This window comes from Paramormyrops kingsleyae, chromosome 13, assembly GCF_048594095.1.
Source record: "Paramormyrops kingsleyae isolate MSU_618 chromosome 13, PKINGS_0.4, whole genome shotgun sequence".
NCBI classification, from domain to species: domain Eukaryota; kingdom Metazoa; phylum Chordata; class Actinopteri; order Osteoglossiformes; family Mormyridae; genus Paramormyrops; species Paramormyrops kingsleyae.
Window position 1 is genome coordinate 11,681,119 of NC_132809.1, and position 19,253 is coordinate 11,700,371.

Sequence of the window (19,253 nt, forward strand, 5' to 3'; positions counted from 1 at the left end):
AAACCTAAGCCGTGCTGCAGTGTTCTTCTTAGAGAGAAGAGGGTTTCTGCTGGCAGCCCTTCTAAACAAGCCCTACTTGTTGAATCTTTGTCCAATTGTACTGCCATGGACTTTAACATTTAACATGCCCACTGAGGCCTGCAGAGTCTGAGATGTAGCTCTTGGGTGTTTTTTTTTATTTTGGGGAGACATTGGGGAGAATTTGCTGGCATGTCCATTCCTGGGAAGATCAGCGACTGTCTTGAATGTTTTCCACTTGTGAATAATCACTCACTGTAGAATGATGCATTTCAAATTGTTTGGAAATGGCCTTATAACCCTTCCTGGATTAATGGGCTGCAACAATTGCTCCTCTAAGATCATTGCTGAGGTCTTTCCTCCTCGGCATTATGGTAACACACACCTGAATGCTCCAGACCAGCAAGCTGCCAAAACTTCTGCTTTTTTAGAGGTGGCCACACTTGCTGACGACCAATTAATCAAGTGCTGATGCTTGCCCTCTTAATTCCTATGGAAGCAGTAACTGGGTATATAATTTGTCAGGCATTGCTTCTCTACTTTGGCTTAGTCTTGGTTAAGTAAATAATGACAGGATGTAACGGTCATGTGTTCTTATTCATCACCTAAATTTAGGAACCAGAGGACCAGATGATGTTTTTTTATTATGTCCCGATATGTAAAACCTTAGAATTGAAAGGGGGTGTACTTTATATACCGCCATGTGAAAAAGAAACAACCAAATTCAATTCCCTCAGTGAAAAGCAGGGATTAAACATCTGCCATCCAAGCCTGTGTCCGCATAAAGAAGATTCCTCTGGTGTAATGACGGCCACGGGGTCTCCAGTGGCTGTTCCGAACCTACCCCCCACCATATCAGCTGACATTTCTCCTCCCCCCCCCCCCCCAAACCTCCTGCTCTGATCCATATTGATGCTTATTTGCAATAGCTGACGTCATGGGTGTTTGTTTAGTTACTTTTTACTTTATCTCCTTTTAAAGCTATGGTGTATTTGCTCAGTGGCACAACGGCACAGGCAGGAATAAACCACAATGACAAGAAACGTCATTTCTGTGGAGCCAATAATAAGGACACGTTTCTATTCACTTTCTGCGAATCACTTGCTTCTCCGTACAACATTCTAATCGGCATTCAGGTCGATCACACGGCATGTTCACCGATTCAGGTTCTGCTCCGTCAGACACGGCCCGGCGCCCTGGGCTCGCTCGGGTGCGGAAGGCCTCAACCCAGCTATGCGCCCGAAAGGGCTGACGCACGAGCCCCAGAGGCTGATGGGAAATGGGCCAGGAAGTGCAAAGCAGCCAGGCAATTAAATATGGGGGGGGGGGGGGGCATCTATAGGGGGCCCAACACATTTAAATGTAAATTCGCTGCATGTTTACCAACGCATGCACCTAAAAAAAAGAAAGAAAGCGTATGAAAATAAAAGACTGATTCAAAAACCAAGACACAATGCAGAAGCTAATGTCAGGGCTCGTCGAATTCAAATCTTTGTTTTATTTTAAAACAATAATTATGGAAACCTCTCTCTCCATGGAAATAAGATGCAAATAATTTTTAAACCAAATTCTAATTTCCATTTTATTTTGAGAAAATGGATGTTCCTCAATTTAGAGGGAAGCAAATTTGGAAAGTGGATTTGCTTGGGAGCCGTTCCTGCTACCAGGCTGGTCCTTGTATCTTCAGTGCTGGTTTCTCAGACAAGTTGTCTGCTATCGAAAAGGGGGAATCATTCCGAAAGTCACCAGAGTGTCACACATGAAAGGGGTAACCAGACTCCCAGGGCCTGTTGCCCCACACCAAAATCACGTAGCTATGTAGGTTAAGAATGGGACCTCGCACTGGCCGTCTAGCTAAGATGTGGATGCGAGCCCTGCCTGAATGACAGAGTGAGGCTGCTCTCCTCCCTATTAAAAATGATTCCCGTTCTTTTGTGGAGCCCAGTCCATGTCATACGACCCTGCTAAAAATAGCAATACTTTTTCTTTACTGAAAAGAGCACAAATGAAGGACAAAATACCCATATAAAATATCATTCTGTCCCTAAAAGAAAGATGAAACATTATGGTTTTGATTCACCGCTCAGTTGTCCTGAGGTTTATATCGCGATAGCAGCTACATTGTATGATACTATGTATCATTTTCATTTATTAATACCCAAATACGGGGCTTAAATAAACTGCGCAGAAGGAACCTAAGAACAGGTTTTCAGGAAGTTCCTGGGTACATCTGCTCAGGTTTCACACATGAGACAACAGTTGCACATGTACAGGGTGCAGTGACTGTACTTCAGGGTACAAATCAGTCGGTCCTAAGTGTCAGCCAGATATTTGACCGAAGCTGGTTTCCATAGCTGCCATCACCACCACGTCGGTGCACAATGGACAGGTGAGCGGCAAAAGGATAGTGAGTAAAGTGAGCGAAATGATTCAAAATAGAAAACGAAAAATTTAGAAAGAAGTCTGAAAATGGAAATTACTCACTACACATGCATCTCAATGTGGAAGCGAAATAACTCTAAAATCAAGTGTAAATTTCATACAGCGACGAGCTGTAACTTTCAGAGATCCTGCACTCTGCTCGTGACCCGATAACGGGTTTAAAAAATGTGTCTCAGGCCAGACGTTGTAATGGAAGGGAGCGTGCATCACTACAGCTTTAAATGCCCGCAGATATTACTTTATGAATGAAAGCCAGATCTCCTGTTACTGTCGGGTTGCATTTGGGATTGAGAGAGCCACTCTACAGGTTCTAAGTTTGCATCATTTACTGCACAATTTGTCCAGGACACTATCTGTATATCTGTACAGCTATAACCAGGTACTGCAGATAAACACGGAAAGACCAGGTCATTCCAGTACACATATCAAACGAAGATCCCATCAGCTCATTTTTAATAACCTCTTGTCCATTCATGGTTGGATTGATTCAGAGCGCATCCCAGGAAGCACCGGGCCTCTTCCTGCGGCATAATGAGTCGGATGCAGATAAATAAAACATGTGTCCCATGCAACAAGGAAGGATTTACAGCCAATGGCAAAACACTAAATCGCAGACACTGGGGGGCAGTTGGGAGTGAACAGCACACCTGAAGCTGGATATCCGAGGGATTATTGGTGGAATGGGGGTGTCGCACAAACACACACAAACACAGCGAGAACATACAGTGTACACACTAAGCATATCTCACAGATGCTGTATGTATGCTGCAGTACTAACTGCCAATCCCTCAAGACTAACACGTTATACTAAAAGAGCAGCCGGTTCATTTACTGTCCGAAATTCGAAATCCTAAAACTAATCTGTGAAGGCGTTCTCTCAGCTGATTCCGGTAGGGTTGATACTGGCTGGACTCCGTTCTCACAAATGCCATAAAGCAGTACACCAAAGATCTCTACCGCCTAAATAAAATTCAACTGAGCCATTGACACCCAGACCACTACTTCCATGCCACTGAAGTGAGATCATTGTAAAACGAGTGAAAGCAAAGCACTTAAGGAGACAGAGCAGCTGTGCAAACATGCCACAATGCTGATCTCTCTATTGTTCCATGGCTTTACGTCTTCTACCTGAACAAAGACTTACCCATCCTAGGCACCCCTTCGACATCACTTACAGGCAGTGACCACTTATGGGCGTCTTTGTGCCACTAGGAGACTGGATAGGGACACCGATTCAGCATAGTACTGGTGGTCACCCCCATTTAAATGACGTAACACGAGGTAAGACCTTTCCAACCATCAAAATGAACTTCAATAAACATCTTCAAATCTCATGGAGAGGCTGAGACCTCCAAGGTACAGCAGAAAGGTACATCAGAGCTAAATTAATCAAGAGGAGTCATGAAACCACTAAGACATGGCTTTACTTAAATATGTTAAGTATGCAGAAGAAGAATAGCAAATAACGCCAATTATAACTGACGCCAGGCGGACTTATAAAAATTGTTAACTAGTGAATGGGCAAAAAGCTCATCAGTTAGAACAAACTGCACCTCACAACAACAGTATTATTAAATTATTATTTCACATAATTAGTATAAACATGGGAGGTGCAGATATACTCATACGCGGCTTGAAATAGTTTCGATGCATTAAGTCGTTCATGACTCGCTGCTGAGGACTCGAGCAAAAATCAAAAATAACTTGACAGGTCGCCGCGTCCACCGCACGTCGCCGCAGCCAGAAATAAACGCTGAACGGCGCTGGAAATAACAGTATCTACTTCCTCAGCACCCGTATCCATGTGTGCGCCGATAGAAGAACAAATACGTTTATCGGTTTGATCAAGAAACTTTTTTTAACACCAGAAAAGTTACAAACGTGCTTTTTGGCCGGATAGTAATAAACATCTCGCAGTGGGACGCACCGTGCAAAGGCTGGCACACAAGAAAGTACACGGCACGACAGGCACCCTGCTTAGTATGTTCTATAAATAAACCACAGACTGTACAGATTAATACGCACAGTATATATACACATATACATACTACACTCACAAATGCATGCGTGGTGCGCGTTCGTGTATTCACGCGCACACTTTGGCAATCGCAATCAGGTCACTGTCTTCGTGCAGTAAGCAATGTGGGTTTTCAATGTACTGGATGGCATGATGATCGGGAGTAGGATGGTGACAACAAATAAGGAGACAAAGTCTAGACGTCGCTCCTACCTCGGCTGTCAGGACGCCGCACCGGCGCCGATACCGCGGACATTTATTACGGCAGAGTGACATTCAAGTAGCTTCTGCGGGGAAAGCCGTTTACTCACCCCATTAACCAGTCCATGGCTGCTGGGAGGATAAATGCACCTAAAGCTGGAGATGCACCCCCTCCCCAGCGGTCCTCCTCGTCCGGGGTCTAAGGTGCCGATCTTCCGATTTCAGCACTGCGCCGCCAGCCTAACAGCACCGCAGCCCGTGGGAGCCGGACCGGCGGCGCTGCTCTTGGGGCGGGCGGAGGAAGCGCTGCATTGACTTTGAGGTTAAGACGACGCAGGGAAAAGCGACCGTCTCGGTGCTGGTCCGGCGGCCTTAATATGCGGGCCGGCCGATGAGGTATAGCTCACTCCTCCAATGCACGGATCGCAAGGCCGGAAAGAGTGAGTCCCGAGTCACCGCCCGTTCGCCCTCGGTCATGAACCCTCGCATCGGCTCCAGAGCCGCTCGCCTTACCGCTCCTGCGCTCCAGCTCTGCCACATATAGGAAGTAAACACAGAGCCGACCCTCCCTCTCCGGGATGTGCACCGTCCCACGCAGAGCGACCTCAGCAGAGAAGCACGCAGGGATTTGTAGTTCGCACTCAGGCTTGTAGTCGCTTTCCTAATTATTCTAAGATAAATATTCCAGCCATAGTGTTTGACATGTCAGTGCTCCCTTGCATAAGTAGCTTTTGGACTAACGCACACGCACTCCCATAAAGCATTGGTTTAGACATCTAATCAATGGCGAGATATGAAAGTTTATTTCTGGCATATTCAATTATCGTAATTAGGCTATATATGCTGGGACGTAGTAGTTGTATTGAATTATTATATCATTTGTTCGTTATGTTGTGCTATATTACTTTATGGAAACTCGAAACACTAGATGATAATGTAATTAGTAAAAAAAATATTGCCAATTTTTAAGTGAAGTATTTAATAAGGGCCATAAATTGGAAATAGATTAAAATTGATTAAATTGAATTAAACAGGAAAATGTAAAGTGAAGCGAAAATGAAGATACAGGTTTATAAGTAGATAACAGGCATACGGAGCCAGTTAGCCCAATCTATCACTCTGACAGCCTATTAGCGTGTCGAGAATGACCATCATTATTTAGCCCCAGGGCAGGTGTCACTGTCCTGTCTTTCCTTTTCGGTAGAAAATAATTGCTGTTTCACACACAAATATTTTCCTCTATGGCTAGGGGTGAATTTTTCAATGGCCATTGCAAGATTTGTGTAGGTATGTTTCAGTCCCCACGATTCTACAAATAACACTGACGGTTATATGTAGAGCACGATAATAATAGAAGTCTTACTCATACTGACTGTGACGCTTGAATGTGTCATTGCCGTTCATCTCTATATGGTCCAATCAGATTTAACGAGACTGGGCTATGAGCTACCATAGCACAATATTAATTTCTGCTCGGACAGTGTCATGCTTTTGTAGTACACAAGGGGGCACTGTCTACCATTAAGTAGTCCAAATCCACAATTCTATAACTTGCTCCTGAAAAATTATTATTGGCACCCAGGTTAGGGTCACAGGGCACATGCACATGCTATTGGAAATTTAGAGTCACCAATTAACACTTTTTTGAACAAACAGGATGAAACCCACACAACACAGGCAAAACATGCAAAGTCCATACACACTAAATGCACGGCCCAATTTTGCCAAGGTCGATATGCAGGTCATACAAGGCAGAGATGGGATTCAAAGTCCTAAAACTACCAGTTGTGAAGCAGGAGTGCCTAATGAACCATGCTGCTGCCCAGTGACAATTCCTCCACATTAATAACCTGCCATAAGTCATGCACCCTAACATAATGTTGGAAGTGTGTCTTTTTCACCTATAAATTGAGAAGGTTGCCTCTTCAAGACCTGAACAAGGTGTTAACCTAATATATTTCCAGAAATGGATTTCAAATGAAGTGACAACAGTCAGTGAAACAACTAAACATTGGTGTGAATGTAGGGGAAGGTTTGTTATTTAAATCAGAGGATCTGTGTAAAGACTCTGTCGAGTCCCTGCTGGACACTGATGCAAGCTGAGGTGACCTCAGTGGTTAAACCCTTAAGGACCAACACGGCCATAAGATCAGGTGACTGAAGTGCACTATGGTCAAGTTTTCTGCCAAGGCGTGTGATCCTGCTCACCATGAAACCCTCTTGCCAACATATTCCAGCGTTAAGCTCCACCCATTCAAAGTACAAACATCCTTTTTAAACATCCTTCTTCATCATTTACAGTGAAATGTACATCAGTCAATTAGGAAAGAGCATGTCAACCATCTGTCACATGTACAATAAATAATATAACCAATGTAAACTGGACTTCCCACACGTTTATAGGCAGGGATACACTGGTCCGCTATGATCTCCTGGGGGGAGAGGTGGGGGGAGATTTTAACTGGGGCCAGCAAGGTTATTTCCTGAAACGTATCCTGCTATTGATCTGTAGCCTCTCACTGATATGACTGTATCTGCCCTAGCAGCAGGACGGAGAGCCCAGATCAGCTAATTCCGAGTGCTGACCTTATTGCAGGGGCAACTCAGTTTCATCCGGCAGTGTCTCGCTGTGATCCACACATCCGGCCGCCCTCTGCATCAGCGTCCTTTTAAAAATCCGCTCTCTTCCTCCTCTGAATCGAGCCGCCAGAATAATGCTTGTATTTCGGACCCTGGGAAAAATGAGTCTCCGTGGCTGTTGTTCGCCTGTTAAGAAACATGTGCATATATATTACGAAACGCAGAGATGAAAAATATTACTCCGAGATGCTATGAGTCATAAAAACACGTTTGGCGGGGTTCAACAGATAATAAATTCTAAACGTTGGCCTTAAAAAGAGAACAGCAGTGTCATCTGTCAGGAAGGTTGATGTCATTCTGATCTATGAGTCTCCATCATTCGTTATTCATTACAGCCTTCAAACTCAGAAAAATAAGATCACTTAGGAATATCTGCATGCCCTATTAGGTTTCTCTGAATTTTACCGAATCCCCAAGGATGTAATGCTGTGTTAGCTTTCTGATTTCAATGTCCTACTCCTGAAAGAACATACTTTGATTGCTTGTTAATTTGACCTTTCTATTGACGGTGCACCAGCTCTGCACGTGGCTCTTGGGAAGGTTTTAAATTGCATCTTTAGGCATTAAGAGCTCTATCAGGTATAGCCTTGCCTCATCAGGTAAACAGCAGCACAGATGGGATTGGTCTTGTGAGTTATCTGTTACTAGCAAGCTGCTACCCTTCTTCTTCTGGATGTTTGAAGCTCAGCCCCTCGTTATTATATGACTGCTCTTCCTCACACACCCCTAAATTTCCAGTTTTTCTGTATAGCACATAACAGCAATGGGGTTTTTTTCATGTTGCATTCCCTTTAGTATTCTAACCCATACTGTAACCCTTGTTCTGTCAGACTTGCATATATATTTTATGAAGTAGTCATAATGCATATAAAACTACACTATTTTCCAGGATTCATACCTACCTGGATGAGGTCAGGAAATACTGGAACAACCTTTTATTATTTATTAATGCTTTTCCCCAGCTGTCTGTGCATAATCTCGGAGGTGATTTGTCATAAAAATCCATTCATTCATATTCATAAATCACTACGCCAATGCAGAAGTCTTTCCAAAAAGAGTCAAGGTAGGATATGCAGTGGGTCCAGTAATAAAGTCATGTCTTAAGTTATAAAAGACTCCCCCCTCCCCCCCTGAAGGGGGGCCAAGGTGACATCTTGTCAGGGGGCCCAGAATTTCTAGCTCCGCCCTTGGACAGAATGCTACATTCATGTCCACACTGCTAGCAAGGTTTTAGAGATACATATTCACTAAAACCACATGATTTTTGGTCATGAGAGGAAACCAGTGCACCCAGTGAAACCCACAAAGACACAGGAAGAGCACACTGGGAGTCCTGGAACAGGAAAAGCAGCCTTGTTGCTGTGAGGCTCCCAAGCTAAACTATATTACAGCATTTGTGTGAAACTAAGAACATTTGCTCACATACTTTTTGGCCTCTTTGTTCATGAAAAACATGTAGATATATTTTATGTAGAAAAATAACATAATTCATCTGGTGACAGTGGCTCTGAAATATGTCATACTCTTTCAGTTCATATTTTACAGGTATTTTATTACATGCACTGGATTAAAGCATTTGGATCCAAGTCCATATGCTTGTGCAATATTCTGTAAATGGACTTACTGATTACGGCGTAGGAAGCTGTCAGCGTGAGGAATCTGCCTTAGCACAACTCACATCATTTATTCATAGACACTGGCTGCTTTTCATAAAAAACCATTAAAGAACATTAAAACGGAGACATCGCCCATTAATCACATGAATAATGAATGCAAGGTTGTGGTAGCCTTCCATTTTTGCTTTCGTTTTAAAAAAAGAAAAGGTAAAAAAACAGCAGACACAGAAAAATTAATCTAATCCCAGTATGACTCTGAGTCACGGTGGCACTGGGGAGCTGAGGGACTCCAGGTCAATGGGGACTGGTCATGAAGAAGGAGGCAAAGCCTGCTTTGGGAGAAGAGGAGTGAAGTGCCTTTTCTTCACACGTTCCCTTTCCCCATCTGGACAATGGCTTCAATGGAGGGCCAATGTTTTCCAGCATGAAGCTACTGAAACGGCAGATTCATAAACGGGTGTCCATTTGTAGCTGTGTGTCACTGGAGCACAGGAGGATGGACAACAAAACTCGAAGAAATATTTGCAGATATCGCTATAATAGAAACAATGGATGAATTATCATTCTTTTGGTGATTTACTGAAAATGGCCATTGGAGAATGACTGATATCGTAATCTGCCTATTTTTTTTCCTGGCAAAGTGAGGTTCTCCACAGACAGTGTAAATTTAAGGTATAATTATTTTTTACGAACAAAATCAAAGTTACAGCCTTTGTGGAATATTTCACCTCTATATTATTTGCAAATGAGAAAACTTTATGAATTGCCATAACTCGTAACAGCCTCGGGTAAGTTTGCGAATTACTAATGGAAAAATCCACGTTCAGTCCTGTGTGTATGTGTATGATGGAACCGTAGAAGCTATATCAACTCAGATACATCCACCAACGAAAGAGGAAATTATACAGCGGCATCTGCAGCCCTACAAGGTCGTTGGGCTGTGGTTTGCAGAGGGCACTTGCGCTCAAAAAATACTCTCCAGATATGCATTTATATGCTATTAAAGTTAGATGGGGGGCTCAGCTAGACTGTAAGATTTTCTTGGCTTTGTTGTGATTCTGCAGCACCGTTTTCTTAGCCGCAGAAGAAACGTTAGCACGTTAGCGGTCACGGTAGCCGCCCCCCATCCGACCCAGGATGCCAGAGTCGCTCACATGCAGTAAATGCTGCAGACCTTGGGGTTATTGGATCTGCGTTAATAGCCGTCCTGTTGAGGTAATGCAGCCTCCCAGCCTGGGCCCGAGTCAGAGCGTCAGAGAACCGGGCGTCAGCAAGCCAGCCGCTGGCGTCGGCACTCCGTCCTCATCCATCCAGACGTCCCCCAGGGCGCGCTGATGGGCCGAGTGCTGACCTTAGCTCTGCGGACATGGGCTTCGTGCTACGCAGGGGGGGTTAACGCGAGCGACCCGCTACTTCACACGCGGTTCGGGAAAATGCTCCTAAACCAGAGTTAAAATCTAAAACTTTCAGTGATCAGATTTCAAGACTTAATGGAGAGAGACTAAATAAAATAAAACAGTACTGTGTGAGGCTAAATTTAATGCGTACACTTTTGTAAAGCTAACAATAGGTGGCAGTATTAAATTGCTCATGTCAATACCCTGTAGTCCAGCCATGCATCTGAGATTTCATTCAGATGGAGCCCTTGATTTTCATAATCAGTTGTTAACGCAGTTCATAATAATGTCATTCATTATCCACAAATAAACACAGAAAAGCTGCACAAATCCAAGCCATGCTTGCCAAAACAAGCTTATAATCTGCTTCCCAAATAGTACGAGGTTAACGTGCGGCCTTAGGACCGGACTGTCGCTACTGCTTCTCTGCTTCAGAAGAGTCACCTTCTGGGCATTAGCTCGAATCCCCCATTGGCTGATTTCCCATTGGTTGAGGCTCATCTGGTTGAATTCTCACCTTGAAGCCTTATTACTCCAAGGTGATAAGTGAGGGCGAACAAAATTAGTTGCATGATCTTACTGGTCTCATGGTTCAGGGTTAACGATTAGTAATTAGCAATGAACAAGGAAGATGAGTGTGGTTATGTGTGATGGGACTTTGAAGGAAAGGGAGGAGATATTTGTCTGGTGCACAGGACAAATTCATGCTCGCAGGACAGTAGATGATGACTGTCTTGGCCGGGACTTTTACACCTTGAAATAAATTTGGATGCACTTTATGCATAAATGTTAGCCTTCTTGTTTGCCGTTAAGACACTCTTCCTTCATGAGTTCTGACAGTGGCCACACAGACTATGACAGTGCAATTTTGTTTTCATGGTTACCTGCAGCTGCAGATTTGCCTGTTTAAGGGAAACTCCGGTGATTCCAATGCAGTCAGCAGTTTGTGTGGCTGAAATAAAAACATCTGTCTTGCAGGAAAGCAGACATGAACTCTTGTCACCTGCCCAGGAAGTTTTCAAATGTACCAGTGTGAGGAAGAAATTGAAAACGCCCGTTTACATGAGTTTAGCCTGGAAGGAGTATTTGTTACTCTTGCTAGCTTGTGGTGGCCTGGTTAGGATGTGCACTTGTAATTGAAAGACTGCTGGTCTGAATCCCTGACCAGCAAAGTACCACTGTGGTACTCTGAGTAAGGTACCAAACGCTGCCTCCCTGCTGTGACATATGGGTTAAATACCAAGGACATGTTTTGTCGTTGTGCTATGGTGCGTCAACAATGACAACCAATCGCTTCCCCTTCCCTAGTGAGGAACATAGTGCTGATATTGCACCATAACTTCTATACGTAAGGTCTCAGTCCTGTTAACAAGCCACTGCCATCGTCCACATGCTCCTGCACACAGACATGGGATACAGCTGTTCCGTAACCATACCTGTCACATCCTTACTTTCTAATGCACAGGATGGTCTTGGGTTTCAAACGAAATGCTGGATTAAACCCGCATGTCATTTCAGAATCACCGATATTGTGATGTGCATGGAACTATGCAGAACTTTGTAGTTATAGAAGATCCCCTGGGGCGATATTAAAGTTACATTGTGCAAGCAAGTATTAAAAATCACCCGGTCCAGTTATATATTAAATAAATGGTTCACATTGAAGGTGCTATCAAACTTTCCCATTTTACCCTTTGTCTTCCTTAATGTATTTACAGACAATGACATGCTCTAAATACAGGCACCGGTCGAACACGTTTCCAGGCATGCATTACTGTTTTGCAGTTTTGCATTAACAGAAAAGAATTTCAATGGAGAAAAAAAATCCATTCTTTCATTTTCCCTTATCCACTTATTCAGCATAGGGACAGAGTCTAGAGGGCGGGGGGCACCCTGGGTGGGGTGCTGGTCCGTCTCATAGCCTCGCACACACGCTCTCTCACACTATGGTCTGTTCAAAAGTGATTTACCTAATAACATGATTTTAGAAACCAGAGCCCGTGGAAGAAACACATGAAAACACATTCGGAACTTGCAAACTCCATACTCTCAGAGTTGGGGATGGTGCTCAAACCCCCAGCTCTGGAGACTCGAGGCTACATTGTAAGCATTGACCCATTGTGATGCTCGGAAACATTGCAGTGGGTAAGTGTTTGTTTTGTTTTTTGATAGGCACCAGAAAATGATTTAGCTAAGACAAATAGTAACACAGTACCCATATACTATATGGAACAAAAGTTACCAGTTCATTTAGAATTAAGTGATCAGTGGTCATTGTCAACACAGCACACAGTGCGCAACAACTAAATGTGACCACTGCATTTGACCCATATGTGACTTTCGTGACATAGCAGGGGGCAGCTAATTCAGCGCCCGGGGAGCAGTGCTTGGGGACGGTACCTTGCTCAGGGTACCTCAGTGGTGCCTTGCTGGCGGGGGAAGTGCGCTACCCTAACCATCAAGCCACCACTGCCCATATGCTATGTTCTAGTTTTGTCTCTATATGGCAGAATTGTAACTTGATCTCTGTTAGACTTGCATGTACCCAAGACGCATATGAAACGACAGTATTTTCCAGGAGTCATACCTTATTGCCCGCGTGGATGGTACATATACAATATAATTACGGTAACAGCCCCACATGTATGAAGATGGCCTCTTTCCATTCAGAATATTCATCAGAATTTAACAATAAGAGAAGTAGATTATAATCTGAATTCGGGTTAACCTGAGCCAGTGTGGGCAGCTGGAGACATACTAATCAACTGTAATCCTCTCCATCCTATCTTTAGAGAATGGATTTCCACACCTTCTCTGAGTCCAGGATAGTGCACACTTAACATTTGGTACCTTATACTCATGTATCACACACTTATACACTTTTCACATTCTGACCTGCATAGTTTAGCTGACTTGCATATTTGGCCAGATGGATATCTTTACAAGTAAACGCCCAGAGTTGTGCCTGTCTTGGGATTTGAGCCAACAACATTCAAGCTACGAGCCCACACTTTAACTGCTGTGCTCCCTGCAGATGCACATTTACAGCACACACTTACACAACTCGTCTTTCAAGGTCGTGACTCATATATCATCTCCTCCAGTCCACTGGTACAATGCCGGTCTCCTGCTCTTATGAAGCACGTCATCTCATTCTTACAATTAAGTTCTTGTTCATGAAGAGCAGGACATCCCTTACGTTAAGACCAATTCAAACAAATCGAATGTTACCATAGCCAACCTACCGCAACACTGCTTTCTATGTTCATCTGATACAAGAACTCAACCATAAACCACATCTATTAATACAGTGTGTCAGCAGTCAATTGCGTTCACTGTCTGCTGATGTGAATAGTTGTCTGATTTAGTTCTTACTTTGTTTGGCAGATGTTTTGTGGCTCTTGCACCAGTAATTGTGCATTCATAGGAAGCTCAGTCTAATTTCACTTTTGCTCGGTTGTACTTTGGACAAGCATCTACTAAATAAAGTGAATGTATAGCACTTAAAATATATTATAATATATATACATACCAGAGAACCTTCTTCAGTTGTGAAGAAATTAAACTGATCAGTTCCATAGGCTGAAATAAACCCATTTAACTACATTTATAAGAGTGGGAGAACACAGTGTTTTCCAGTACATGACATCATGCCACAGAAATGAAGTTTCGGTATATTTGCTCATGAGAAGCAAATGCTCATGAGAAACAGCCCCTTGACCACAGGGGATTAAGGAAGTGTTACATAAGGGGGGCGTTGCTGTTGGCTCTATCTGAAGTGCTTCTGGAATGACTTCTCCCACCATAGCAAGAGGGCCTCAGTGGACTCTAACTACCAGCAAGTTTATGGGGTAGAGGAAGAAAAACTGAGGAAACAGAAGAAATGTAATTACTCCCAAAAATGGCATAGCTAGAGTTTTGGCTACTCTGACACATCTCTAAAGGTATGACCTCCTATTACGCGGTGTGACATTTATAGCACCCCTTTGCCATCCCCTCGCTTCACCTCTCTTTTAGAAGACCAGACAATGGCAGTAGGAGACAAAGCCAGGCAACGGTAAGAGAAGATGATTGTCCTCAATGGTTCTGAAGTTCCAAATTTCTTGTACCCATCATCATTTATTTTGTACCACAGGAAATGAATGGTGCCAAGTAGCCCACTGTTTTTGGACATTAAAATTCAGGGGAGGCTGTGAGTATTGACTGCTATTAGTTGCTTAAAATAAGATTTTGTACCAAGAAAGGGAGCGAATTCTCTCCTGCCTCCAGAAACTCATTGCTGCTCATCGTTTATCACCTCCCTGGGAAAGCAATGAAGTCCCAGAAAAGACAGAAGGCTGTGCACCAATACCCTCCAGGCGCTAGCTGTTTCCTGGTCAATCCACCCACATAGAGATGGATTACAGCCATGGCAGACTGGGAGTGAGTCCAGGGTGAGGGGGAACTGGTGTGTTTTTGTGTCACAGATTTAGTGTGATGTCATATTACTCTTTTGAGGATTTCAAAAGAGGTTAGACTGTGGCTCACTGGGCTAAGCCTCTCTTCCTGTGATCAGAAGGTTGCTGCTTCATGTCTATCTTCAGTAGAATAATTACATGCTTGTGGGCCCATGAGCAACAAAGACACAGGTGAGGTAAGTGCTGCCTTTCCCACAAAAGATTGCATGGACACTCTAGTGCAAAAAACATTCAGTGACACAGCAAGCAGAACATTTGCTTCTGGGAATGGAGCAAACTCACAGGGTGTTTCTGCTCAGAGATTATGACCTTTGACCCCCCAATCTCACAGAAGTGCAATGGAGGAAGATGCGTATTTTATTTGCATTGTTATGACAAGAAAGTTTTTAATAAACTGGAAGAACGCATATGGGCTGCTAAGAAATTAGCGCCACATATAACCCCAGATACCATTAATGTGTACATGCGTACCAGTTATGCCAATTGGTGCTTATGATACCCCACTAGCTAGCATGCTTCTCATGTATTTTGCCATACGGTATTTTCAAAAGCACCACAATTCACGAGCTTACGGAAAATACCCCGTTACATCATATTATCCAGTCACTCCCATTTTCGCTCAACTCTGAAGACACTGGATATTTTTTTCACAGTAATGTGACCATACCATAAGGGTTTATAATCTGAGGTGAATACACATTGACCTAGAACGTACGCTATTTAAGGAAATAGGTCTTTATTATTTTTATGCTTTTTTATTTATTCAGAAGCCAATGCTCTGTCATGCCGTGGCCAGTCTGAACCGTGTATTTTGGTGTGTGCTGCTGCTATCCAAATTCATTAGTGTAGTAAAAAAGTGAGATTACCCATTCTCTAAACCTCACAACTATTTTTGGATGCAGTTCCACACTTGTGAAAATACAGAAAGTACATTCCGAAAGAGACTTAAGATTCCAGAGTTTTGTTACAAGCAGACACAGGACTGTGTTACGGCGGTTTAAAAACACATGTAGTGTGGAGATGAAAAGTGTTTCTGCAGCATTTAAAGATTAAAAACGCAACAAACGTTTGTCTTTTCTGTTTGTATTTTTGTTTCATTTTCACAAAACAGGTACAACGAGAGGAAAAAAAAGCCTTTCAATAGAACCTGAGGTATTTTTGCGTCAAGCAGCCTAAGGTATGTGAATATTCTCTTAGAAAGTTTCCTAAATTCATTCATTTGTAGATATGTTGCTATTTACAACAAGATCATAATAATAAACATCAATGATAACAAATGTAATAACCAGGACTGCCTGCATCTTGTCATAATGTACGTTTTAAATAATAATAATAATAATAATAATTTTTAAAATAAAGAAGAAAGAAAAAATGTCTCACACATGGAAAAAACAAAACAGTCTATCCAGGTCTGAACTTACAGCAGCACAAGGAGAAGGTCTAATGTCAGTATTCAGAATCTGTCATCTGAAAGCCAATCAAAACAAAAAAATAAAGAACTCACTGGAAGGAGAGAAAAATCTTCTGCTTTTGCACTATAAAACTTTCCCTCATGTCTTTAGCTTTGGACTGAGTGAAAAGAGGAAATAAAGACAAAGGGAGAAAACCAGAGAGCGAAAGAGAGAGAGATTGAGAAACATCATGCTAAAATACCCAGAATACCCAGGGGCAGGCTTGGTTGTGAGAAAATCTCATAGAATCACAGGTGCCAGTAGCTTCTTTGTTTGGGCGTCACACTAGAATGTCCAGACCAGGAAATACACTATGGCTCATCTACCCACCTTCAGCTAAATTAAATCACTTTGGATTGTGGGAGAGAAATCAGTGCAGGTGGGATTATCCCTGCAGACATATTTGCCACAGTTTGTGGGCCATCTAAAAACAGGTCGAGCGTCCAGGTCGAGCTCCATTCTCTCTTTCTCAAAAATGTTCACTCTCTCATGCCATATTTTAAATAAATACTATCCATAAATACAACGCAGAACAAAGGAGTACAAAGTAATTTTATATTCTCTCCGTCATCTATTGGTGATTTTCTGTAAACACAACGCTCAAATGGATTAACTGCATGTTGCCATCTTTGACCTGATTACCAGGCTTTCAAGTTGATCTGTAGAACCTTCTAGAAGACCCTGGATTTTGGGGTTAAAATCTGAAGAAAAAACAAAAAACAAAAAAACATGTGACTGCAGAGAGTCTGCTGCCAGTAGTACCGCGTGAGGGGGGGGGATCATGCCGTCTTTGGAACTTCAGGTTGCTGTGATTCCTGCCCATCGCCCCCCCCATCTTCGCTTGTCAGAACAGGAACAAAATGTGTTCATCTTCCAACAAATCCCTAAGATCTCAGTCTCCCTCACGGACAAGGAGGGAAAAAAGGAGAACCTTGTATTGCTTGAAATTTCTGTATGTGTGTGTGGTTATGTGTATGCGAGCACGTGAGATTTTCATAAATACAACACAGTAAAATGTAAAGAAAAGTCCACAAACACTATAATTTCTCATTGCCAGAATGAACAGATACAATAAATAAAACATGAGGAAATATTGCCCATTAAAACTGCAATAAAACTCTTTATGCTTAGTACTGTGTGTACATATCTTTCCTCCGTCAGTCACCGGCTGCTCTGAGCATGCTCAGTATAAACCTGGGTAGTTGCAGCTAAGAGGATCACGGAACATTGGTGTGCTGCCCGGCTGAGTCACAGGGGGCGAAACCTCCCAGCCGTGTCACTGACTGTTAACACTGTAGGGAGCAGGGAAGGGTGAGGGGCTGTCGAGTGTCTTAACCACCCTTCCAACGGAGGCACATGGCGCCGCGGCGCTTGGCACAGTTCAGCTGGCCACTCCTTCACACGCCGATCGGCAAAAATGTGCCACTAGGAGGTACTGTCCCCCTCGATCCTTCATTTCTACCTCAAAGAGCACCGACGTGGACGTCGTCAGGATGAGATTAGCCTGGAGGCTTTAACTGCCCCGTGCAGCAGTACGCCCCCTTGTGGTGTGTTTGTGCTAGGGATTTCAGCAGGCATGTCGTCTGCAATCCTCACCCCACCACCAAAGGTCCAGGAGCACGTACAGACAGAGGGCTCTGCAGGATGTCTGCCTCGCAGAATCAGTCACAAACGCAAACCGACAAAAAATAGATCCGTATTATAAATTAACCACCCAGTCCCCCAAAGTTCCCCAAAAGGTCCACAGCTTTGTGGCGGAGGGGCAGCCCAGTGCGTAGACCTGAGGGTCAGGACACCTCGATGATCTCCATGCTGCCGGAGAAGCTGGACTGCTTGCCGATCTTGCCGAGCTCCTCGCGGGAACGTGTCTCAGCCATGCCCTCTTCGAACTCCATCTGACAGCTTCGCCGCTTGAACTGTTTGTCAGCAGAGGAGGGGCCGGTGGGCGGAGCCTCCTCGTGCCAGCTGCCCCGCCCATCCCGAGCCTCGGGGGGCTTCTCTCGCAGGCGCACTGCCTCGCAACTGGCCGCTAGTCCGCCGCAGCCGAACGCCACGTATGGGGCTCCTCCGAAGCGCATGGCAGCAGAGCCTCCGGCTGAGGTGTCCGCACCAAAGAACCAAGGTCCGTCACCCGTGGGCGTGTCAGGTGTGGTGGCCTGCGCTGGCTCTCTGTGCTTGGTCCACGCTGCATTGGAGCCCGCAGCCGGCAGGCTGAGGAGTAGAGAGGCCTTCAGGTTCTCGTCCAAGCTGGGGCTCTTGTGCGCGGCTGTGCCGCGGCTGAAGCCTAGGCTGAGCGTGCGGGCCGGCGAGCTGCCACTGGTGGGCTTCCCCCTCCGCCGCTGCCTGGGCCGCGACTCGCTGCCCACGGGCGATTCGGCCGAACCTGGGCTATCCCCAACCGGGGAGAACTGGCACACACCATTAGTGGTCCCAGGGCTGTCCAGCTTGCATAGCTTAGGGACGTCCTCGGAGTCCACAGGGGTGACAGCAAGTGATGGGGGGCGCTGGGGACCAGAGCTGGGAGCATACACGGACTTGATGTCCAGAGAGAAGGAGCGCTTAAGGCGATTCGTGTCCAGGATGCGCTCAGCCGACAGGTGGAGCCCGTTGAAGCCCTGCTGCAGGGATGAGGGCGAGGCCACCTTGGACTCCACCTCGGGGGTCTCCAGCTTCTTCTCCAAATGTCCGGACTCAGGGCCTGGGAACGCGCAGTAAGCCTCCCCATTCTTAGACTCACGCTCCTCCTCTGGACTGTCAGCTAATGCATTGCCAGGACCTGAAGAAAGAGCCTTCAGCAACTTCAAGCCCTTTTCAAACTCAAGCAGCTGACCCAGGAAGTTGAAGTTGGGTGAAATGGATGGTCTGCGGTCTTTCACAAACCTAGGAAGGCATACCGACACAGGCATAATCAGACTTCTGCGTTATGTCACATGTGTAGACGACAAACATTAACGTGCATGCGGAGTTTGGAGGCAGAACCACAAAAAAAAAAATGGTTCAGTGAGATACCCAAT

The 19,253-nt window shown here is 44.5% G+C and overlaps 2 protein-coding genes across 9 annotated transcripts in view; both read right to left on the reverse strand.

Moving 5' to 3' along the window:
- mob2a (MOB kinase activator 2a) overlaps positions 1–5,233 on the reverse strand; it is a 53,282-nt gene extending 48,049 nt beyond the window's left edge. Inside the window, exon 1 of the mRNA XM_023842112.2 lies at positions 4,789–5,233. Within this exon, the coding sequence (XP_023697880.1) occupies positions 4,789–4,805 (17 nt within the window). The 5' untranslated portion in view covers positions 4,806–5,233. The remainder of the gene's footprint in view (positions 1–4,788) is intronic.
- Positions 5,234–15,855: 10,622 nt separating this feature from the next.
- The window catches only part of dusp8a (dual specificity phosphatase 8a), a 44,731-nt gene continuing 41,333 nt past the window's right edge, over positions 15,856–19,253 (reverse strand). For all 8 annotated transcript variants that reach the window (XM_023842214.2, XM_023842215.2, XM_023842220.2 and 5 more), the window contains one exon: positions 15,856–19,119. In XM_023842214.2, the coding sequence (XP_023697982.2) occupies positions 18,027–19,119 (1,093 nt within the window). In that variant the 3' untranslated portion in view covers positions 15,856–18,026. The remainder of the gene's footprint in view (positions 19,120–19,253) is intronic.